This window comes from Pomacea canaliculata, linkage group LG12 (assembly GCF_003073045.1).
Source record: "Pomacea canaliculata isolate SZHN2017 linkage group LG12, ASM307304v1, whole genome shotgun sequence".
In the NCBI taxonomy this organism is placed as follows: Eukaryota; Metazoa; Mollusca; class Gastropoda; order Architaenioglossa; family Ampullariidae; genus Pomacea; species Pomacea canaliculata.
This window is the reverse complement of record NC_037601.1, coordinates 16,030,330-16,053,997: the sequence shown is the minus strand read 5'-3', so window position 1 is coordinate 16,053,997 and position 23,668 is coordinate 16,030,330. Positions and strand designations below refer to the sequence as shown.

The 23,668-nt window shown below is 41.7% G+C and overlaps 2 protein-coding genes and 1 long non-coding RNA gene across 5 annotated transcripts; all 3 read right to left on the bottom strand.

The window, feature by feature from the left end:
- Nucleotides 1-836: 836 nt before the first annotated feature.
- On the bottom strand, nucleotides 837-8,742 carry LOC112553438 (neuropilin and tolloid-like protein 1). 3 transcript variants are annotated; one of them, XM_025220649.1, is made up of 5 exons: nucleotides 7,900-8,742; nucleotides 5,756-6,001; nucleotides 5,002-5,133; nucleotides 4,071-4,294; nucleotides 837-2,516 (listed from the first exon to the last, which is right to left on the bottom strand). In XM_025220649.1, the coding sequence occupies exons 1-5, from the start codon at nucleotides 8,003-8,005 to the stop codon at nucleotides 1,737-1,739; spliced, it is 1,488 nt and encodes a 495-aa protein (XP_025076434.1). In that variant the 5' UTR covers nucleotides 8,006-8,742; the 3' UTR covers nucleotides 837-1,736. The 3 variants fall into 3 exon arrangements, with proteins under 3 accessions (XP_025076434.1, XP_025076435.1, XP_025076436.1); XM_025220650.1 differs by having other exon boundaries at nucleotides 837-2,513; XM_025220651.1 differs by lacking the exon at nucleotides 837-2,516 and adding an exon at nucleotides 2,876-3,482.
- Nucleotides 8,743-9,936: 1,194 nt separating this feature from the next.
- On the bottom strand, nucleotides 9,937-13,691 carry LOC112553216. The gene is made up of 2 exons (XR_003096985.1): nucleotides 13,414-13,691; nucleotides 9,937-12,212 (listed from the first exon to the last, which is right to left on the bottom strand). It is a non-coding gene; the product is annotated as an uncharacterized LOC112553216 (long non-coding RNA).
- Nucleotides 13,692-14,011: 320 nt separating this feature from the next.
- LOC112553215 lies at nucleotides 14,012-19,777 on the bottom strand. Its single transcript, XM_025220297.1, has 4 exons — nucleotides 19,373-19,777; nucleotides 17,470-17,666; nucleotides 14,349-14,600; nucleotides 14,012-14,143 (listed from the first exon to the last, which is right to left on the bottom strand). The coding sequence occupies exons 2-4, from the start codon at nucleotides 17,549-17,551 to the stop codon at nucleotides 14,091-14,093; spliced, it is 387 nt and encodes a 128-aa protein (XP_025076082.1). The 5' UTR covers nucleotides 17,552-17,666; nucleotides 19,373-19,777; the 3' UTR covers nucleotides 14,012-14,090.
- Between the last annotated feature and the right edge of the window lie 3,891 nt (nucleotides 19,778-23,668).

Genomic DNA, 23,668 nt, shown 5'->3' with positions numbered 1-23,668 from the left:
CTTAATGTTTTCCCCTCTTGAAATGTCGGTGAATGATTCTCAAACTGACGATGTTGTTTTTTCTGAGGTGGTGAGAAATGATCGCAAAGTGTGTTCTGGACGTTAAATGCAGAGAGAGAGAGAAAACTTATTTGCAAGCTTTTTCACAAAGACGAACTTATTTTTGATGCAAAAAGACAGTTATACATACATATATACATACATACACATATACATATACACATACACATACATATACAACATATACAACATATACATATACATATGAGCAAATACATGTGAGACAGAGAGAGAGAGGAGCCAGCAGGTGGAGAAGGAGGTAAAGCGGGACAAAAATATTAACATGAACACATTAGTGGTGACAGTCTACTTTATTATACAGTAGTACCTTGAATACTTCAGTCACGTGACTGTAGCAGAACTCTTTCTGTGTGTGTGAGAGAGAGAGTGAGAGAAAGAGGAGAGAAAGAAAGAGGAGAGAGTGATGCAACCGTTTGACTACACCCCGAGTGACGTGCTGTGAGTGCTTCAAGAGAAATATGAAAAGCACTCTCTGAAGTGGGTGGGTGCCTGACATTTCTTGGCATCAATCCGCTTCCTCTGTCGTGGTGGAGAAACTTGTTTGCTGTGGAGGGAGCTGTGTACACGGTTGAAGCTGTCGTCACCGTTTCTGAGAACTTTCTTACATAAGTAGCCTACAACTCCTCACAGCAGCTACGATAAGTATCTAGCAACTACTATCTACACACTTTAACATCTGATAGCCTCGTTGTATTATTATTATTATTATTATTATTATTATTATTATTATTATTATTATTATTATTATTTTTTTATCCTGACAATGAAATGTGTGTTAATACGCCCTGCATTTATAAATTTTCAAAGTGTGTATACATTTTTGGGACACCCTGTATATTATACAAATATGCACCGGAAGAATCTAATGCACGAATATATATATATATCTATAAGTCGCCATTATTCTCACACCAACAATATCGAACCCGAGTATCTAAAACAAATATCAAAAATACAATATAAAAAAATTGTGAAAAAAGAACATAATATCGCGTGTAAACAGCAAAATTCGGGGCAGTGTATGTTACTTGAGGTCTGGACAGTCCATGTCACGAACTTTGACATTAAAGCTGCCATGACAGGACAGGACATGACAGGACAGGCAAGACAGGACAGGGCGTGTCCTGTGCATCATGTTCTGTGTCCTGGGATTGCTGACCGGAACTGCAAAGCCACGAGGCTCTCTGCACATTTTTCTAGCGAATCTCTGGTTGTTTACATGTGATTGTGTCTCTGCTGAGTACATTCCATCTATATTTTACATAGGACATCTTTATTTTAAACTTGAATATTTCTGCCAAGCCACCCAGTTTTCTTTACCGAAAGTTAGCAATCACGTGGGTTGATACATGGCTGCCTGACAGTCACTACTAGCCAACGGTAATCAGTAACGGTGTTGCTTACATGTAGCGTTTAAAATATTCTCTCACATTCTGACCCTTGTAAGACTTTAAGACAAACACTTATCAGAATGTTGCAAAGAAGAGAACAAATTATTTGAATTTGACTCAAAATGGTTTGTCGAACAATGTAAATCAAATTTTACATTTTTGGTAAGGTGATATACCTTGTATTGATATTTGTTGATATTCGCCAATTTGTTTCTGACAGCTACAACCTAAATTATAAATTATTTTGCTAGTCAGTGACCTGGGTTATTTTTCCACCCTGAGAAAGGTGGAGCTGCTGTTGTCATGACAATGGTTGTCAATAGTCTGGTACTCGCTGTGGCCGCAGTCACGCTGAAGACGCCGATAACCCATCCTCTTGGACGTGACAGTGGAGTTGCCGGCCTTTCTCATGGCGCCGGAAGGGTAACGTCTGAAACTGAAGATATGATCGTAGAAGGTGGGCGGGTGGAATCGTCGGCAGGTGTCTTCAAGTTTCATCACATCCAGTTCGTAAACCGGAAACTGGCTATCTCCGTTCTTCGCCATCCCTTCCATTGAGTGAGTGTTGGTCTCCCATGCTTGTTTGGACCAGTTGGAGTTGTCTTTCCTTGCATGTGACGCAGTTTGGTTCTGAACGTGAAGTGAACCGTTACAGCATGTCTCACCCCAGGCTTGAGTCTTCGACGATGGCTTAATGGGTATGGAGTAAATATCAGGGACCACTTCGTCTTCATACCTGACCTTCTTCAAGGTGGTCTCCTTGGAAACGCCTTTTGTGTGGAGGTCAAGGTCCGCGCGCGACTCGTCTTGCCAAGCAGATCTTTTGCCTTTGGAATTTTTCTTCCACTTTCTCTTCTTCTGTGTTTTCATCGTGTCAGCTTCCTCTACAGCCGTACTTTTCACAAACCCAGAAGCCCCGGATGAGGCGTCAGTCGAGAAGCCTGTCATCCTGGAGTCTGAATGGGGGACTTCAAACATTTCGGACCGACCGTTGCTCTCACTCCAAGCGGCGCCGTGTTTAATGGCGTGTCTGCGGACGTGCTTCTGTCGACAAACAGAATGCAACCAAAAGTCACAATAAGATTCCTTCCGTTCCCAGTCAGGTTCTCTCATTCAACAAACGAGGAAAAGCTGAAGATTGTTGCCTAGGCGACAGTAGTGTGATCGCGGTCTCGTGTCTCATGTGGTTGCCATGCGCAGCGTTAAAGCGTTTCCATAGTAACCCAAAGCATACAAGCCAGCACGCATGCTTGCGTACACTATCCACATCCTATGCTTGTAAACTACCCGGATATATCCAGATGGATGCAGACAGACAGCCAGCCAGACAAACATACATGGAGAAACAAGCGCGTGGGTGATGTTCAAGGTACAAGGATGACATCCAATTTTCTTTATATCAACGTGAGAAAAACAAGACACGAATATTTCAGTTAATTTTATCATTGAAAACTATATCAGCTGACAGGAAGTCATCGTATATCATCAATCTGCTGATGGTTTGATATATAAAGACCAAAAAAGGAAACAGAGATGAAAAAATTTATTTCCTATTTAAGTTTTAAAATATAAGAAAGTACACTCTAATGTTCAAACAAAATTGTGTATGCATGTTACATAATGTATGACACTACTCGTGTTACATAATGTGCGACACTACTTTACATCAAGTGAATATGCTAAAATATAGTTTAAATAAATATAAAATAAATAATTTGAGTCAGACTCAGTAGCGAAGCAGTAGCCTGCAAATGTACCTGATCCCACATCCATAAGAACGAAAAACAATATAAATACGAGAAACAGACCCATGCACATGCAAGATGGTCTTGAGGTAAGGAGAGAAAAAAAGGTTTTTGGTTGACAGAAAACATCTGCTAGAAAAAAGCTAGACTGCATTTATGTTTAAGAGTTTGCCATGCACAGTGCGCTTGTCCCCAAGTGAATACATCAGGCAGACGAGGACAATGCTCTCTGGGTAATTTTCCACTGGGAAAACGTCTCAACATCCTTCACAAAAATACAAACAAAATAAAAGGGCCTTGATGAGCCTGAGCCATTATGCATAGCATGCTATCAAATATAAAAAAGATTCAATGTTCTTTGATACTATCATGTGTACATTACCGACATCACACTTTCAAAACTTTTCCTAATTATGAAAGAAAAAAATATGTCCCGTGAATAATAATAATAATAATAATAATAATAATAATAATAATAATAATAATAATAATAAAGCCTTGTAAACCACAGAAAGATAAAAATTCTTTTTGAGTCAGAACCAAAGACAATTTTAAGAGTTTATAGCTGCACTCAATGACCCAGGTATCAGGTCTTTTACCAGTCATATATATTAGTAAGATCTGATTTAATAGAAATGTTAAAAAAAAAAACCTAGATTGTATCCGGCTCTGCCTAGTGAGTCTTTCCACCACCTAACCAGTAAGTCAAACCAGTTTTGAGTTTGTGGGTAGAAGCAGACACAAGATGGCGTCTCACTCAGGACAGCAAATTGTTTTACTTTGAACCTTAAAGAAGGTTAGTTTTTATTTTGCTTTTGTTTTGTTTTTGTTTTTTGTATTTCTACCCCGATACCTTCTCCTGACGTCGGCGTCGATGTCTGCGGTACAGGAGGGCGGCAATGAGAGCTGCGAGGAAGACGATGAGGATAACAGAAGCGATGACGACGCCCGCGACACCAGCAGGACCGAGCAGACACATGTCCGACGCGTCGCCGCAGCTGTCGTAGTCATCGCAACGCATGGTCTTGTCGATGCAGTGCGAGTTGTGGCACTGGAACTCACTGTCTCTACACGGGGCTGCAACAAGCAGGGACTGACACTCAGCGTCTCTTTAGCCACTGGGTCCCTCCCTGTCCCTTTCTCTCCGCCACTCTCTCTCTCTTGCTTTTCTTTCCCCTCCTGTCTTCCCATATCATAGTTTTAACTACATTCTCACTATCCTTCTCTATCTTTCAATTCTCTGTCTTGTACTATTCCTCTTAAGCTCTGTTATTAGTTTTTACTCTTTTAAACTATTTCTCTCACCAATTTTAATTCTATCTTTCACTGTTCCTCTTTAACTATCTCTCTTATTAACCCTCACTATCCTCTTTCACTATTTACCTAGCTACCCGTCTTTAAATGTCTCATTACTTTTCATTACCAACCTTTAACTCTTGCTCTTTCACTATCCCTCATTAACAATCTTTTCTATAGTTGATGTACCCTCTTCAACTCTTCTCTCTCTCTATCATTATCTCTCCTTACTAGCTCTCTGTCTTTTCCTTTCTCTTTTCTCTCACTTTCTCTCTTCTTTTCCTTCGCTGCTCACCCTTTTCTGCCCTCTGCCAACTTTCTCTCGCTCATGTTCTTCGTGCGAGATCACCCCGGTACCAACAGGACGAAGTAAGTATTGTATATATGTCAGATTTAATTGATCACGTGACCCGCCCAGCTTCAACGGATACAAGTGCACAGCTAGGCAATGGGGATGTGTGGCATACCCAGATAAGTGTTTCACATACCCAGGTGAAAGGCGGTGAAGATGAGCTCCACCTGGTCAGCCAGGTAGTTATTTTTGTGCAGCCGGACTGCAGCATCCTGGCCCGTGGAGGTATACACACCTGCTGGCACCAGCCCCAAGTTACACATAGCACCTGCACAGACAGTCTCACCTGAGTTTCATCAAATAGAGGATATTCTCTTTCCTTACCAGACAATGACACTAAATTATTCTGCACTTTTCAGATGCAGGAAGAGACAGAACTCAGAGGGAACCTTCCCCTATGTGATGTGTATATGTGCGCCTTTTCATGGGAGACTGTCTTAAAATGTTTCATTTCCAGGCTGTTCTATGTTCCTTAATTTCCTTCATGTACACTACAACATTATCATAAATTATTAATATATTCAGTAATATCTCAGTCATCATTAGTCAGATATCCGACACTTTCTACACCGTGCTCTTAATGACACGTTTTAACGAGAGAGAAAAAAAAGTGTAAACCAGTTCCAGTTCTTGAGAAAGATTAATGTGACCTTTACCCTCCTCCTGCCCATTCTGCAGACGTGCCTGTCGTCAACATGTCACCAAACACACCCCTGGCGGCAACATGACATACCCGGCCATTGCTCAGGTAAGTCATCCAAGGTGACTCGTGTAGATGCCAAGAGAAACCTCCCTTTGTCACTCATCCACCAACCCTCGTGACACAAGTTCTATTATAACACAAGCTGAATGGGGAAAGTCGGGTGGGGTGGGGTGGAGGGGACCGTTACCCGTCAACTCTTGCTGCAGGTAGCGGTCGTCGAACAGCTGCAGGTTGTCGCTGCTGCACTCGGCGGGGCTGTGGATGTCGAAGAAGAGGAAGTGGAAGATGATGCGTTTGCCGGGTGGCGCCCTGAGGAAGACCTGGCAGTCGGGGTACAGCAACCCTCGGTCCGCTGACCTCAGCAACAGGCGACCGGCATCCACCCCCTGCACCGCCATGTCCAGTGTCTTCTGGCACCATTCGTCCAAAATATCTGTCGGAAGTAGACAAAAAGGACGATAATAGTGGAATAAACGGGGTACACAGCATGGATACTCTGGGTGGATAGCTGTCTCTAACATGGAAATCACGGATGGTCTGTAACACAGATATTGAAGTATGAACAGTTGTCTATCCCTCGTCCTCTTTAAATAATGATTCCGACTGTATCAAGGCAAGGACCGTTGGTTTGTGGTGTTTGCAACAGCAATTAAATAAGTCAAAGAAAATTTTTATAAAATACTTTTATTTGAAATACACTTAACAGGATACAATAATTCTTTTTATTAAGTATTATGATTTTTTTCAATACATATAACTTAAAATGTTTAAGTTGTGGGGCACTGATGAACAGATTTTTAGTAGCTAGAGTTCCCCTCAAACTTTAATATTTCAAGTTATAAGTATTAAAGAAAAAACCGAGACCTAATGAAAAAAATTATGTTATCCTTTTAAGTGCATTTCAAATAAAAGCGTGTTTTAAAAATAAAATTTTACTTATTTTATTTTAAAGTTTCTAGTCTTTTTTAAATCACAATGCTCTTCTAATCACAAACGCTTCTCGGCTTCAGTCTTGACGAAAATTTCTCCTGATGCTTTTGTCTCTTTTCTATTCGTCTTTTCTCTTTGCATTGCGATTAAACACATCTTGCTGTCACTTAGAAGAAAATGATTTAATGTTGTATTTTAGTGGGTTAGAGGGTCGAGTGTCGTGGCAGTGTGACGGTTGCTAATTTAGCATCTGACCGCCTGACGGCTGCATTGTATTTATACACGATATCAAGTTCTTGACATCGAGGTGAACATTTTTTTTCAACTGTTCGTCTAGGTGTGGCTAAATCCTCATACATAAATATTTACGAAAAGGGCCGAAGCTTCCGTAAAAGATACTTCTTGCCATATATGTAAGGTCCTGCATACATTTTAGTACGAAGTCTCTAACTGAAGAGATAAGAAATCTCTATCATTCATGGCATGACGACGCACGATGACTGACGACATCATCTAAAACCGACCCACCAGCTTGTCGGGTCATACATCATCTGTTGAAGAATCTTCCTTGAAACTCTGAATTCTTCAAATGACATGGTCCAGGTAAATTTTTTGCTGCTTCTCAAACTTGGACGGCAAAATTTCCCAAGTGCACAAACAGAATCTGCACTAATAAATAAATAAATAAATAAATGTAAATTTACTGTCGGATGAAGATCTGTATTTATTTTCGGAGTCAGGACCTAACTAAGTTTGAATGTCGATCGACGTGTTCACGAACGGTGGTTATCATCATGAAACTCGCTGACATCTGCACTAGGAAGCCAAGAGAGACACAAACATCTGTTAGTGTTTGAAAGTCTGCTCTACGGACACCTTGTACCAAGGTTCACCACTAGATGGCGCCGCCTGCACTTCACTGCAGGAAAGAACACTGATGCCGGATGCTGATGAGATTGAGAAGCACTTCAACTTTTCTGAAGTTGTTTTATATTTTAAAAAAATACGAAGAATGAAAGGAAACGAATCCACACAAGAGCTTTGTTTTACAGGATGTGGTCAAGACAAGAAAAATGTTCTTTATGATAGAGGATTTTTTTTAATAGTTTGGATCGATGTCGTATGACACTGCCACCTCAGTAAAAGGCCTTCTTTACATTGAAGTCTGATGACTTCAGTGAGTATTTTCCCCTTTTTCAAAGTTCACACGCAAACGTCTGTGTGTTAGATAATCATACAACAAGTGTTTACAGACTGTAAGCTAACGCCAGCAAGTAAGCGCGCGCCCGCACACACAAACACGTAACATCTATATTATTGATACAAAAAGAGAGTATATAGACAGAGAATGAGAAAGAGAAAAAGAGATGACAATTTACAGTGATAACAGCTCATCCTTACATGTCTGCAGTGATCCCTCTCCGGACGCAAGTGCTGTAACAGCCACAACCATCAGCACATATACCTCCGAGGTTAGCCTCATGCCCCTGCCCGCCATCACACGCATCAAAACAGTTCTCGTAGAACAAGGTTCGGTAGAGCTGGAATAAAGGTACTTCGTACCCCTAACAGTAGTTTTTTCTCCCCCTGCAACAACTCCTCTCACTTCCTTGACCTCTTGCCAGCGTCCTGGTGTCCTTTTGGTCCTCTCGACTTTATATATCGTCTCTATCTCGACTGGAACACTAATTAATCATTTCTCGCCGAAAGATTATTAAATGCAGCACTGCAGATGCAATCATCTCTTAAAGATACCAGATGCCAGAGTTTGTGAAGTGGTACATTTCGTGGATTGCCAACGGTCACCCGCAGACCGTTGATCATCACCCAGCACGACTAAATTCGGTGACCGGCCAAATGTCCAAGTCTGGTCTTGTAGATTAATGCAACATCAGCATCAGCAGCAGGAGGCAGCTGGACAGACGACTCGAGCTTTGACGAGAGCTGGTAAGTTGCGGAGCCTGACCTGTGGGGACACGCCTGCTCTTACGACCTACAGCGCGTGCGTACTCACTCAAATCACGCCCAGACGATGACAAGACCATTACAAGAATGCTGTCAGAAAGTCACGAGAGGCGCCACCTGTCCCACTGGACAAGTAGCGGAGAAGTAATGATGAATGTGGCCGGACCAGCTCTGGATCAAAGTGAGGTGACAAACATCACAGCCTCCTGGACCGGTGAGTAGTGCATCCGCGTAGGAGATATTTAAATACTGTGAATCTGTATTTATTTTGCGTCTTAGCTAAAAGAGACTAATTATCTGTAAGTAGACTATGAATTAATTAGCATTATCGTCTTATTTTTGAGAGCAGGAACTTCTTTATCATCATTATCTTTGATTACTGTTCTTGAGAAATGTTTCTGCTTTACAAAGGCGGTGGTTGCGATGTTATTTGTAGGTAAGAAAGTTAGACCGTTAGAGACGGTGACCAATAGGAGTAACTAATCTCTTATTTGAGAACATTGTAGAATTCTATCAATTGTTGTTTTGTTTTTGTTTTTGTTTTTGGAAGCAGCGACATTTTCTAATCTTTGCAGTCACACGTCTCTCTAACATGCATCCACGCATGCGCACGGACACACACAATCTCGCACCTGCTGCAGTTCAGATGGATGACTGTCACCACAGCCTAGTAGACAGGTAGCCCTCACGACAGGGTGTGGTTATTCACTGGGTGTGGCCAGACGCACGGCCGTCCACACAGCTTGTTTTGGTTACATTAAAGATGAAAACTGTCATTGGACTATTTGACAGCCCATTCACATCTACATGTGTAAATAAATTATGTACGCATGTTCATTAAATTATTTACGCATGTGTACGTTATATGTATCTTGTGCATGTAAGCAAGTAATAAAATTTATTGCGAATACTTCTTTCATGCAGAACTAAAATATTCGTGCCCGTGTGTGGATGAGAGACCATGATTGTGTAGTTATGATTTGTGCGTGCGTGTACCTCCGTCTGGAGTGTTATGATCTATCAAACAGATGCTTAGAAAACAGGAAGAAAACATCTTTATAATTAGACAACGGTTGTATTCAAAGTAATTAAACTTTACAGACGCCTCTAAATAGCAGGAATTGATCAAAGTGTACATCACATTTCCAGCCAACAGTCTGTAGGTTGCACAGAGCCATGAATCTCAACCACTTAATCCATTAATAAATTTGTTCACAATGGAAACAGTATTTTTGGCTCATTTATAAATACAGTGTACTCTCTAAGATCAGTATAAGTGATAAATGAAAAAGCTGAACATATATCACATGATGCGCTTTCAAAAAAATATTTGAGATTTACCTCGCACTCAACTACCAAGCCTCCCACCCCACCCCACTACCAATCCCAGAAAAAAAAAAAACTACAGCAAAATTAAATATAAAATATTTTTCATGGACATTTTTTCTTCTGATAAACACAGATTGCAGAAGGTGTGTGCACCACCTACACACAAGTGTGTACCTCAGACATTCACCAAAATGTTATTGCCGTTAGTTAAAGCAAAACTATGGACTTGGACAAATGTTTACAAACTGTGTCCCTCCCTCTCCATTGAAATGTGTCGACCTTGTGGACTAAGGACTACAGATTAATATGCTGTTGTTAATAAACAATTAAGTACCTCAATGTGAAAGAATAAGAACTCAGTGTTGATATATCTTTGTATTTATAGAGCGAATCGTTAATAAAGCTGAAAACTTCAACCTCATTTCAGCAATTCCGTTTCCTGTGTCCCCGGAAATAACTTTAGCAGACGACAGGAATTATACTGAGCAATAATAGCAAAACGAGAAAATAGGAAACCGTCTGAAAAAAGCACCTGACATGATAAAAGCATGTATTACATATTTACTGCAGAGAGGCAATGATAGGAGGGGTTGAGGAGTGGAGAGTGATATTTATATTTCTGCAACGAAGTTTTCCAAGGACAGCTTACAATGAACTTGATGGATGATCCTTTCTCCTTTATCCAAAGGAAAATTATTCAGAAACTTCCTTGGACTAAATCTTTTTTTCAACACACACGCGCTTCCACTCAGTAAAATAATGTGTGAATGTTAGGATGAGTTTACTGGCCAACACCTGTCAGCACATGATGGGCTGTCGCCATGGACAAGAAAAGCGAAAAACCCACAGCCAGACAAGTTCTAGCATCACACAAGCTCCCAGCCGTGTTGCTGTTATTCACAGGAACAACAAAATCGCACTCTCCTTTATGCATATTAAAACTAATTAAAAGTAGATAAAATAAGGAAGACTTCTATGACCTGAATATTTTCCGATTACATTGTTTTCTACTGTCGCTTGTGATCAACAAATAACAGGATAACAACAAAGACAGAAAAACGGTTCTGAACTAAAAAGGCATCATCCATCTGCTTCTGGGAGAATTGCCGATTCCGATTGAGCTTAACGATAGAGTTCAAGTATCAGGCTAACTTTCTTTGAAGACACTAAGACTTATGGACACGTGTCTTCACGAAAACGAAAATTAATTGGGTGGTTCCCCCAAAACCCCCATCGGAAAATGCTTTGAGTTTTCATGCCTAAAGAACATTCTTTGAGAATTGACGAACAGCTGGGTGCGGCGAGTATTTAGCATCAAAAACCTTCAAAAGATGTGTCGGCCATTTTTTTAAAGCAATTGGGCAGTTGGAACTGACCGCTCGGTCCTCTGACTAAATAGGTTGCTGCATGTTAGGGGGGGGTCAGATCCCTTTTTCTAATTAACCAGTCGTGTATGTAAAGAACCTTACAAACGACAGATAACTGAATTAAAAGCCACCTCTTAAAAAGTATTTTTGATTTTCGAAGATTCATTCAGAAGGAGGAAGAGAATGAATGCCGATGCCATATATTTTCTGCCCAAAGAAAAATGTTACGAAAATTGTCTTCTTTTCTAATCATATGAACCGACAACACCCACCACACAGTTTGAAGATGTGAGTTTAACTTCGTTTAGGTTTCGAGGAAATCTTTGACTAGTTTTTTTGTAATCAATACTTACAATTTCTTGGTATCAATACTTACATGATATTGGCAACAATACTTACTGTACGTATGAATGTAATAACATCCCGTTGACAGATCATCTCATATCGGATGAAATAAATGCTAGCAAAAATTGGATATGTACATAGACAAAGAAATATTTTAATTTCTTTTATACATATAAATATGTACAAATGAGCAAAAAGTTCATGCTCGTACAAACTCCTGCACACCACTCACTCACTCACTCTCGTGCTTACTCACTCGCATTTAACACTCACTTCATCTTGGCAGCTTAGCAAAAGTTAGTCAAGTCCCAACAAGTCTTTACAAATAAAGTTTGTCAACGAAAATGTCTGTTCCAGCGACAGAAAGTCTGTTTCCTTCACAGATGACGATTGACAATAAAATAAGTCTTATCACTGCTGTCTGGCCACATTCTGTCGTCTGCGCGCTCCGTTGCCCTTGGTTACACCAGGGCCACTACGCCCGGAAGAAGTTCTCTTGACAGTCCTCCCTCCTCCGGCCGCCTGCTTGTTAAAAAAAGTTGTTGCCTTAGCAACAACGACTTGCTGACGTCACGCACTGTCTGTCTTGAAGCGCAGTTGAAGTACATGGAGGGAACTCTGTTTTTGTTCTTTTTGTTCTTTTTTTTTAACAATATCAGTCTTCGGAAACATGTGTAGCCTCCCACAGAGTGGTGTTCTCATAATATTCTGAAAAATAAATAAAATGCAGTTGTATTAAAAATGTTGTAAAATCGGAAGGCAAAAGAAAATATATCAAGGGAAGAAAAAATAATTATCATGTACTTGGAAATAGCTACTGACTGGTTGATGAAAATACAGACGATGACGATGATGAAAACCAATGACTGGCTGTTGATGCGTTTGTTACAGAGCAAAGGGGGCGACAATCACGACAGGAAGACAATGTAAGGATGTGATTATAAAAATGCATTGAAAAAAGGAGAGCAAAAACATTGCAAACAAAAACGACGAGAGGAGGGGGAAATAAGGGAGGGCACACGAGACATCCAGGGAGGTGACAATCCCGAACAGGTGAAATATGTCTGACTAATTCCGGTATTAGCTGCCCATAGCCGAGGGGTGAATAAATGTCGACATTAAAGGCTTGAGGCGAGGAAACTTTACACCACAAATAAAAATACACCTGCTCTGCTCTGTTGAAGCTCAGGTGTATATAGGAGAACTAGACTGTTCTGATTTTTAAAAATTAGGGGTGGGTGAGCAGGACTTCAAAATTGTGTGCACACCTTCACCAGGAACATGCACCGGGCTTTGTGCAACCACGTGACGCACACCTGACAAACGACATCAAACAAGTTCCGCCTAGGGGATTGACGGCAATTACTCGCCCTTGTGTTCAACCGTCTGACAGGTGAGGCACAGCGAGTAGACAAGGGTCTTTGTCGAGTTTGACTTGGCGACTTCTCTCTCTCTCCTTAAATTTTAAAAAAAAAAGTCGAGTTTCTTTTTTTCTTCTTCCAATGTAAAACATCTGTCAACGACTGTCAACTCTTCGTCAGCAATTTCGCTTATGCAGCCAGGTGACCTAGACGGACGGGATGACCCAGGGCAAGAGATGATGTTTAAACTCTGACCCCAGTCTGCCTCAAATTCAAACAGATGAGTGTTTAAAGTTTTGTTGTTTTTTTTTTTTTTCATGAATTGATCCCTAACATTGAAAGGAGTGTTGTATGTCCTGATTTAGGTAAATATACAGAACACAAATATTACTACATGTTGACAACCCTCAACCCTCATCTGTGCTCAAAAATATAAAAGTCTACGAAAGCTGTAACAATGTCTTCCTCACAGGAGATACGAACCGGTGTATCTAGTGTTCAGTCGTGCTGTGGTCACCTGAATGTGTCTACGTCACTCTAGTGCTCACCTCATGAACAAGATCTCTTGTCTTCTCTCTTCTCGCTGCGTGGGGCTGTGCATCCTGTACCACAGGGACAAGCCGACGAGGAATATGACGAGGATGGCGAGGACAACTGCGACGACGATGCTGATGATCATGTTGACGCCGAGGTGACAGACGTCGGAGTGGTCCCCGCAGTTGTCGTACATCCCAGCTTCGCAGACCAGTCGCCATGTTGATACAACGGCCGTTGCTGCAGGTGAACTCGCCGTTGCGACACGGGTGCTGCGAGTGCATGAGGGTAAAGGTCAGTTACATGGCGAAAAAAAAAACCCAACAGATTCTTCGGCAGGGCCGGTGGTTCAACATTTGCGTTTGAAACGATGGCGAAATGAATAAAATAAAATAAATAAATAAGACGATAAAAAAGGATGCAAAAAAAATATATATATATATTGAACAAAAAAATTTAAAAAACAAGAAAAAAAAAATACAAAATAACGAAAAAACAAAAAAAAAATACAAAATAACGAAAAAGATTTAAAAAAACAAACAAACAAACAAAAAACTTCAAAAGAACAAATAATGACACAAAGAAATAAATCAAATGATAAGTATAAACCTACCTTGGTAGAAACTGAGTCATCATCAGCTGAAAACCTGTCCCTTGCATCTGTCCGCTGCTGACAACCCTCACAGTGATGTTATTGGACGATATGATGACAGAGCCAGGTAACCATATTTTTGCAGAACTTAGCTACACAAACAAACATTAGGAGTTTGTAAACAATCAACTTAATGAATAACATCAACAAGATAATTGAGAGAGAATGAGTCTGAAAGAAAATATATGTGTACAGAAAAAAAGAGTTATTTACGACAACACACAAACACACAGACAGAAGGAGAATAAGGTTGACACGAGTGTACACCCAGACCATCCATCTGCCACACCAGCTCACCACTAGCATTGAAGGCCTCTATACTCCCGTTGTCGTTGTTGGTGATCTCGACGTACTCATCCAGACAACGACCAAAGCCCAGGTCCAGCGACAGAAACGACAGCATCATCTGACTGCCCTGGTCAGACCTCACCCTGACCCCACAGTCCATGACCCCAGGACGGCAGTCTGATGACGTCAGCACCAGCATGGCGGCGGCTGTCTTCTCCAGTCCGAGCGAGATTTCCTTGCCGCACAGCAGGTCTGCGTGATCTGATGTCACACAAACAAAAAACCTCAAGAGATTTGTCGAGAAAAATATGGACAACAAAAATCGACTAACAATTCTTTTTTAAAAGCATCAGCTGGCTGTTTGGGGTCGGTCAAAACAGAGAGAGATGTGTGTGGGGTCATCGCTACCCTGCCCTGACAATTGGGGGTCAAAGTGCACATCATGTTCTGCAGTATTTGAAGCATAAAATATAATGAAACCAATGAACTTGTCTTGAACGTTGGTAATTCAGGCATTCTTTGTCAGGTTACAGATATACACATATGTAATAGGTTACGTGTATGTTTTTGTGGATGTGTGCATGTGTGTGTGTGCATGTGAATATGTGTAGGTAACGTATGAATATATAAGGTATATTGTAATTTTTCTTAAAAAATGATATATCAGTGCTGATTTCCACCGAGAGAGGTGACTAAGGAACCTTCAAGACCTGTGCACAAGCATGTTTTGGACTGTGTGACGTTACTCCCTTCTCCCCGAGGGCTGAAGTGACGTCACCAACGGGAGGGCCTGGGTCTGTGTGAAGGGGCGAAAAACCTGCCGCTGCTCGTTTTAAAGTCTGCGCGGCAGTTACTGACAAACGACGCGTGACCGACGCCATGTGGAGAATTCACTAAACAAGTAAAGTGTGTGCTCGACAAGCCTCGAATGTCGAACGACTGTGACGACAGTACTTGCGGTCAACAAGTTGTTTATAGACAGAAGTGTGAGATGGGGGTGAGAGAGAAACTTCAGGATCCTCCAGCGCTAAAACAAGACCTGGTTGTTATTGAGAACAATGTTTAGTTCTTCATTTGCCGCGAGATATTTACTGTGAGGCCGTGCACTACACCCTACATTCTTTGTCGGTCTGTCCGTGACTGCGTGCGTACGTGCAGTAAAGAAATAAAGTAAAGCCTGAATCAAACCAACCCTCCAGAACTTAGGTCCAGTTTTCCAGCTCAGCTAAAAAATATTTCAAGAGTCCATAAATCCCTTTCTTATCCAGACAAACATGGACAAAAGTTTGAGCAAGTTCGACTAAATGTTTACATGACGGATATATACAAATAAATAAAAACTTTGCAATACTTGGTCAAACGTTCATCCATATTTGTCCGATTAAAAGCCCTGAGGTAAATTCCTTCCAGTCATTTAGACCTTGTCTTTTCCACAGAGACATGTTAATGCCCTCGTACTCCTTTCTGCAAGCTGCCAGAATAAATACAAGCCACCGCAGGTGAGGTGAGAGCTCACCTTCGCAGGTACATCTACCCGGTCTTCGTTTGGAAAGAGTCCTAGTCCCCCTTCACTCTTTCTCCCGTATAGTTTAATCCGAGTAGGACAAGAAGTTTGTGTGTGTGTGGACATCAGCGTAAACTCGGAGGGCGGGAGGCTTTGTGTAACTTCTTTAAAAAGAAAAAAAAAAGAGAAATATTGACGACGACATCGATGTCCGTCCTCAAGCCGTGTCACGTACAGCACACAAATCTCTGCCGGTGACGTCATTCACGTCTCGGGTGGATTTCACGTAAATCACAACCGGACATGAAACAAAGGAAAAAAGTCCTTCTCTGTCCTGGATCCCTTGTATCCACCCGGGGTTGTTTGGCAGTTCAGCCGAGTTGAAGTATTAAGTAGTTTACGCCCCAAACTTGCAAACGAGTCGCAGACGTGAAAACTAAACGACTTTCACAACAACATGTTTTAACCATACGTAACGTTTTTTTTCGTGGGTGAGGGATCATGTGACATACCTAAAAAAATAATAATAATAACCTGGGTCCGATGTTCAGGTTAGGTCACTGACCTTTAAACTTGACTCGTGACCTTTCTGTACCAAGAGAGAGAGGAGAGAGAGAACAGTGAGTTGTATGGGTGATGTGTCCATTTGTTTCACTAAAAAAGGAGTGCAGTACTCCAGCAGTTATTTTTTTTTTTTTCAAGTTAAGTCAAAATTCTATACTGTATATATATATATTTAAAAATCAGAATTAGACTATCAGTCGTTCATGAGAAGTCAGAAGCGAATCGACCGATTCTTTTGAAATCTCGCACGTCAGATAAAGTTTGCAATCTCATATATAAACAATAGAATATTTTTCAGTTAGCCGTTGACCTTTACAACTGGATTTGTGACCTTTCCGTACCAGGCCAGCCAGAGAGAGAGAAAGACAAATGCGTTGTGCGTTGGCAAGGGTGACGGTGTCCATTTGCTTCATGAAAGTTGGGTGGAGTGCTCCAGAAGATATTTTCATTATTATATTTCAAGTCGAAATTCGTTATTATTTATTTATATAGTTGCTGACACGGCGTAAAACTCCAATTCCCCCCCCCCCAACCCCACTCAATGCTTTATCTTCCCCAATCCTCTACTCAGAATGGAGTCGTCTACGGAATCAGGTATCAACTGTCAAAACTACGCTGCGTGACACGGGTATCGAACCGACTAATGTACATACCTTTGGATAAAACTATTGTTGTAAACACTAGAGGTTAAGTCTCACCACATGAATAGTCAGCTTAATTAACGGGCACCTTCACCCGTCCCTATAATCCTCTGACCTCCCGGATAGGGTCACACTCGCTTGCACTCCGTGACACGACGACCGCTCGGCGCTCGATGTGTGAGGTCAGGGATCGTCACCTCCGCACCCCCGTTGTGTTTTGGGGGTTGTGGGAGGTGAGGGGTGGTGGGAGGACGTGCATGATTAACACTCTCCACAAACTGGATGATGTCATCATCCTCATCGTGTTGCCAGTACAGTTCATCGTCCACTCCTCGATGACGAGTTGATTACCCCCCGGACTGATCCTGGCTGGCAGAGAATTGGGAGGAGGATGAGGAGGGAGAGGGAGTGGGGTACTTACAGGTGGTGAAGGCTGCGGTGGTGGAGGCCAGTGCCCACAGAGCCGCTGTAACCACGTGCATGTTGGGAGTCAGCTCGCCCATGGTGTGACGTGCAGGACACGTCGCCCCGGGCACCAACAGCCTCGCTGTGCTGCGCTGTGCAGGTCAGTAAGGCCGCTAGTGCGTTGCCAGCCAGAATTGATTGGTCGTCTGTCGGCTGTGGTCAGAGAGAAAACACAAAGCTTGCTATATTAAGATAATAATGAATGCACCTCATCTTCTGTGAAACGAGTGGACACCTCCACACCCGCACAACATGCACACACAACACACTAGTCTCTCTCTCTCTCCCCCACCAACACCCAATGACAAAATACACATAGAATCACCATTTTGTTTTTTAAAAACACACACAAACACCAGCGACAACTGTATATTATCACAGAAATAAAAAAATTTCTTATTGTTATTTGCTTCGATCATTACATCTGTTGCCAGAGTTGCAGGGTTTAGATACTTGGGTGGGTCGGTGGGGGATAAAGTAAAAAAAAAAGCAAAACTAAGTGTCTATGTTTAAACGTTTGAATATAATCTCAACTCAGCTCATCCCCGGCTATCCCAGAAACAATTGAGTTACATACGTTCTCTCAACACTATGAAGGATAACAAAAACATTACAAGCCTCCCAAAACAAGTATTGCGACTGTTCCTCGTGTTTTTGCAGGTACTGATCACATGACCTGATCAGGCATCAATCAATGCAACGAATTGTCACGGGAAGGGTGTTAAAACTTATTAACATACAGGAGTACAAACAGACTACTCTAGTATTTGAACCATAAATCGTCCACCTACATGGACACTGTAACCACAACAAATCGCCTACAGTAGTGTAACAGTCCTCACAACAACAACAACAACATGTTGTGCTGTAATCAACTCTGTAATCACGCAGGTCTGCACATGCAGTCCCCCACTACACAAACTTTTGATATTCAACACTCCATGATCTCACCGGGTGCCCCTCGAACGTAAGAAGTTCACTCTTGCGTGGCCGCACTCGCCTGCAAGGGGAACAACCGCGCAGTGTTGTGTGGAGGAGTTGTGGCGCCTCGTGTACAACATGATCCGCCGTTAGGCGGCGTTAGCAGCGCTGAGGGCCCGAGTATGGGGCTCACGGCCTGTGTACTGTACATCTTGTTTCGTGTTTAACCTAATCACATGTTTCGTTTCTGCTGTCAAACCACTAACCACCACAACGGCCAAATCGACTGTTAACAGTTTTTATGAAAATGATTTATGTATCCTGCGATTTGTGTTCATTTTACCCTAATCCAAAGAAAGAAAGCAATTGCTTAAGATATAATTATTTAAATATACTCTCGTTTCCTTAAATATTTACATCTTATCAAACAAAGTCGCAAGGGGACCAAACCTTACATACAAGTCCACACATGCAGGCAAAGAAATCTGTGAGGTTCGTTTTTAAACGTTAAAACACGAAAGGGTACAATGTTACAAGATTCAATACAATACAACTGTATTAGTCTACAGAGACAATGACACGTAGTGCTAGCATATATAAGATAGGTACATATACATATTGACTACAGGGAATGTTTTCTCTCTCATTATACATACACACAGCAGTTGGTGACCTTAGGTCACCTCGGACTAACACAACATCACGGCCAGTGGAATTTATGAACGAAATGACACATTACGAATATCATGATAAATATATGTGTATATATTACACAAGTTTTTTTATTTAATCTGTAGAATTATGAAAAGTATAACATTGTAAACCCAGCTTTACTTTGTCGAATTATGTCCACGTGTATAGAGAGTGACGATCGTAAGTAAGACATTTCTCTCCCACAGGCATGTTACAGTATATTACAGTAATAACATAGTACTTACCCTCCTCACAAACAAGCTACAAAAATGTTGTCTTTGTTTATCCTGCTGACTGAACACAGATAAAGTCACTTTGTTCTAGTCTTGTACATCCACTTCACTTGTCGAGGAGAGAGCGATGAGTCCTGGCTGTGACGAACCCTAACACTACACACACCACTGTGACTGCACGTCACCCCGACCTCAACTCCACCAGCACTTATACTCTTCTCTGTACAACCACTACCCGACTTCTCGGCCATACAACCAGCAGATCCTACAAGACTGGCATCGAGTTACGAAGGCCGCTCGCTACATATACCCGGGGTGTGATTAGAGTTTTCTGAATAGACTTATCTGGGTCATGACCGCGAGCGAGCGCACGAGTGACGGAACGCGTTGCCTGCCCCACTCCTCCAACCCGCCAGCCCCTCCGTCTCTCCCCTCTCCTACCTCTCCCCTCTACCCCCCGACAATTTCGGGCTTGAACCGCGTGAGCGGCTAGGGTCACGTGGGTGACGCTTGGTGAGTAAGTGGTCCTCGTGGCAAGTGTTGACGAGGGCGGGGGTGGGTGGGATGACAGATGCCGTGTAATGAGCTTCGCGCCGGTCCCAGGGCTGAGAGTTTTAATAGTTTATCAGCAGTTTGTGAAGCCGGGCACTGTGCAGATATGTAGATATATTAACAATAAATTAGGTGTTTCGATTAGATTTTTTTTGTAACTGCATGAGATTTAAAGAGAGTGAGTCATCAAGCCATGCAGCCTTGGGCACACGTGGATGATCGAGGTGGTTTAAAATTATTGTACAAGCAGCAGTTCACTACAAATGTGAGAATGAGGACAAATGTTTATTTACAAGGGTGATAGAATGATACAAAATTAATCTTTTTGATCTATATAGTCCTCACCGTAAAAAGAAGAAAATAATAATAAATAATTACTTAATTGTAAAATACATTTGCTTTGTGGGTGTGAGGTCAATGCACTGTACAGGAAACACTACAAACATCCGAAAGTCAGCTTCACAAGAAATATATTAACCGCCAGCAAGCAGATGACAGCGACAAACCCGAACTAAGAGCATGGCTGTGGGTGAAGAATGAAGAAGTGAGGTATAGTACGGCAAGTCCGAATGCTTTGTCAATAGAACAATAAGGAAGTGACGTATGGTAGATGTTACTTTATCTTTTGTATAATTGGACCTAGTTCATGTATATATATAGGATGTAGACTAGTTTAATTGTTGTATTCTTACTCGAATAATTATAATAATAGAATTTGTATAGCGGACCACCCAGAGCTAAGGTGAATGAAATGAGTGTGCGTGAACGCGTGAGGATAGGTTCGTGCGTGTGTATATATAATATATACTGTGCCTTTAAACGGCTATAAACGTCTTGACGAGCTTTTACGTGACGTAGCGCGTGTTTGGATGAGCGATCGCGCCCCCACTGTCTAGGGCTCTAGGCCCTCAGTAGTGATACTTTTAGTGTCAGACGGATATGCGTGAACGAGTTTTGGACAAGGTGGGTATAGACAGTGGGGACAGCCTTGGCGTACCTTGGTGACCGATAAATAGTCCAACGATATCGCACTACGCACATTGGGGATTACGTGATGGGCGGGTGGCAAGTCTGAGGAAAGGGACTGAACAGGGTAGTCGTCGCCAACATCTTGGGACAAAGAACTACACATGACAAGTCTTGAGCTGATCTTACTTTCGCCACTGGTACCATCTGTAAGATTATAGTAAATCCACTATGAAGTAGCAGGGTGTGGATGGTGGTGAAGACCTCAGCAGTTGGAGACGATTGTAAACTTTCTTTTTTTTTTTTTTTTTTTTCTTCGATTTTTAAGTTAACGAGAATTCTGTCCTGCTTGAGTTTTTCCATTCAGCCAATTAATGCACTTAGAGTGTTATGTCCGTTAAGGGTGTACATTGTGCAAAACGTTGGCGACAATGACCCTGTCTGTAGGTTTGTAGATGTCAACATTTTACTGAACAGTGTTACACCTTGAGATCTTCACTGACGACAATGCATACCTCACAGCTGGAAGACAACTCCGCAGTCCAAACAGTCTAAACTCAAGTTGTTGTTTTTTTTTTAAATTATTTATGCAGTCGGCCAACGAAAGTAAGAAAGCTGTTAATTGGGAGAAACTACAGTCTGATCTGTGGAACGAATGAGCGCAGAATAGTATCAGAACACAGTACATCCCAGGTCAAGCTCGTCTAGGATAGAAATTTCAACACAGCAATATACATTCTTTCGACTGTCGGCCTTAATCTCGGATTTCTTAGTGATTGCCTTTGTTACCCTATTACCCTATGAAGCCTTTCGAAACTTAATCTTAATCGGTCGCCACTAGCGATATTATCCAAGCCAGATCATCACTTTATCTTCATTAACGTCATTCCAAATGCCTCCAAACTCATCGTTGACAAACTTTCTTACGTAAACATGGAACAGCGCACGTGTGCCCGCATACACACGTATACAAACACACGTACGCACGCAGTCCACATCTGCGCACACACAATGAGTTGTCAGCGATTCGTCATTGTGAAAACAGGGGCCGTGATAACAGCAAACCCTGTTAACTCCTCGTCAACAGCCTACTACGAATTCGTGATAAAATTTTTTGTCAGCGGCATTGGCCTGAGCACTTACAAAGTTGAAAAACAAGAGAACAAACGTTTAATTTTTTTTTTCAATCGATTTGTGACAACTAATTAAGCAACAGCAAATGCAATGTGAAAATAATAAAAGTAATTAGTAATTAGATACAGTTGCATCTACAAACATTGTCATAATTCCTGCTTTCATGATACAGCGAATAGATTTTGGGTTGTTTGAGATGGAGAATTTGTATATCACTTGCCTTGGACCTGACTGAGGCAATGAATTTGTATTTTATTCCTTGAACGGGATTGTTTGTGGCGGTGAATGTATATATCACTTGCCTTGGATGATAGTTTGTGGAGGTGCATTTGTATATCACTTGCTTTGGCCTCTCGCTCGACATACCTACACGCACGGACACTGATCGTTACAGTGGTGATATTGTTTGCAGCTTATTTCTCATGTGAATACCACGAAAAAGAGCAAAAGAGCAAACAGTCTGTAGCTTCTAGCGACAACTAGAGCGTGTTTTTGTTGACAGAAGCGATATAACATTGCCGCCAGGACATGGACAAAGCAGGTTTTCATTCTATTCTGCTCGGGGAGAGATATATTTCTTAGGCGTGGTGATCAGAATAATGTGGGGCTTTCAATGTTCTTTTTTTCTGTTGTGGTGGGTGAGGATAGACCTACATACAGCTCTGTAGGTGAGCTGAAGGCATTGCAACATGAGAATGTAAGAAGCCTTGAAATGTTAAGAACCTTGTGCAAGAGGAGTGTGCATGACAAAAGCAGGGTTCAGAGACAGCAGGGTTGAACTTGAACCGGCTGGCCACTTACAGGAAGCCTCTTCTCTCCCTATATATATATATCTGACCCTCTACCACGAGATATTGCAAATTGTATGTTTTTAAAATTTACATGTTTTGGCCTTTCTTTTGAGACCGAAGTTGTTCTTTTTAGTCCTAAAATTGAGTGAGTTATAAGGGTTTGAATTATGCAAGTAGGGTGGCGGCCATTTTAAGAAAAGAGTGAAATATTTTCAGCAGTTCCACTAGGTTTTTCCTTAGCGTCTGGTACAAAACAAACCCTGGCTGTACATCTTTAATATACATAAATAAGCATAAACGGACATTTGCTTTAGATATCAAATTATTGAATATCTACGGTTCATTATTTGTTTACATTCTGTTTGATTTATTGCAAAGAGGAATACTCAGGTGTGCTCAGTAGAAGAAAGCACGTGCTGTCCACGAGTGATAGGAAATCAAGTGCAGACATCATGCAGCCTCCACAACAGCTCGTTAGCAGCGCCACAGAACTTGCTCGTTAGACAGAACATGGCCGTTACATTGTGTCGACAGGTGGGACTCGTGACCTTTCTATGTACCCGTGGACATAAGGGGTGAGAGGGTCTGTCCTTTGTGGATTCATGTCTCGAAGCAGACGGATACTCAGGCCGAACTGCAGTAGAGCCATTAAGCCGCGGTGATTGAGGTCCAAACTGCTCAAGTATTTCTTGATAATGCATAAACTACAATAAATAATAAAAAAATAATTTTTTTTGGATTTATCGCGGATTAACTTTGTAAGTTTGTATCATTGTAAGGAGTGAATCGGTTGGAATGGCGGCCTCCATAGCGCTGACACTCAGCGTGGATGAAACAGATTAATATTTGAATTTCATTGTAAGTT

Bases quoted from the DNA above. Each gene is read 5' to 3' on its own strand.
- LOC112553438 (XM_025220649.1), bottom strand. From the start codon at position 8,005: ATGCGTGTGATGGCGGGCAGGGGCATGAGGCTAACCTCGGAGGTATAT. The intron at 6,002-7,899 runs GTAAGGATGAGC...TACTTCCGACAG, and splicing joins AGAGGGATCACTGCAGACAT to ATATTTTGGACGAATGGTGC. The intron at 4,295-5,001 runs GTATGTGAAACA...TGCTTGTTGCAG, and splicing joins CTTCACCGCCTTTCACCTGG to CCCCGTGTAGAGACAGTGAG.
- LOC112553215 (XM_025220297.1), bottom strand. From the start codon at position 17,551: ATGGGCGAGCTGACTCCCAACATGCACGTGGTTACAGCGGCTCTGTGG. The intron at 14,601-17,469 runs GTAAGTACCCCA...GTGTGACATCAG, and splicing joins CACCGCAGCCTTCACCACCT to ATCACGCAGACCTGCTGTGC. The intron at 14,144-14,348 runs GTGAGCTGGTGT...TTGTTTGTGTAG, and splicing joins AGAGGCCTTCAATGCTAGTG to CTAAGTTCTGCAAAAATATG.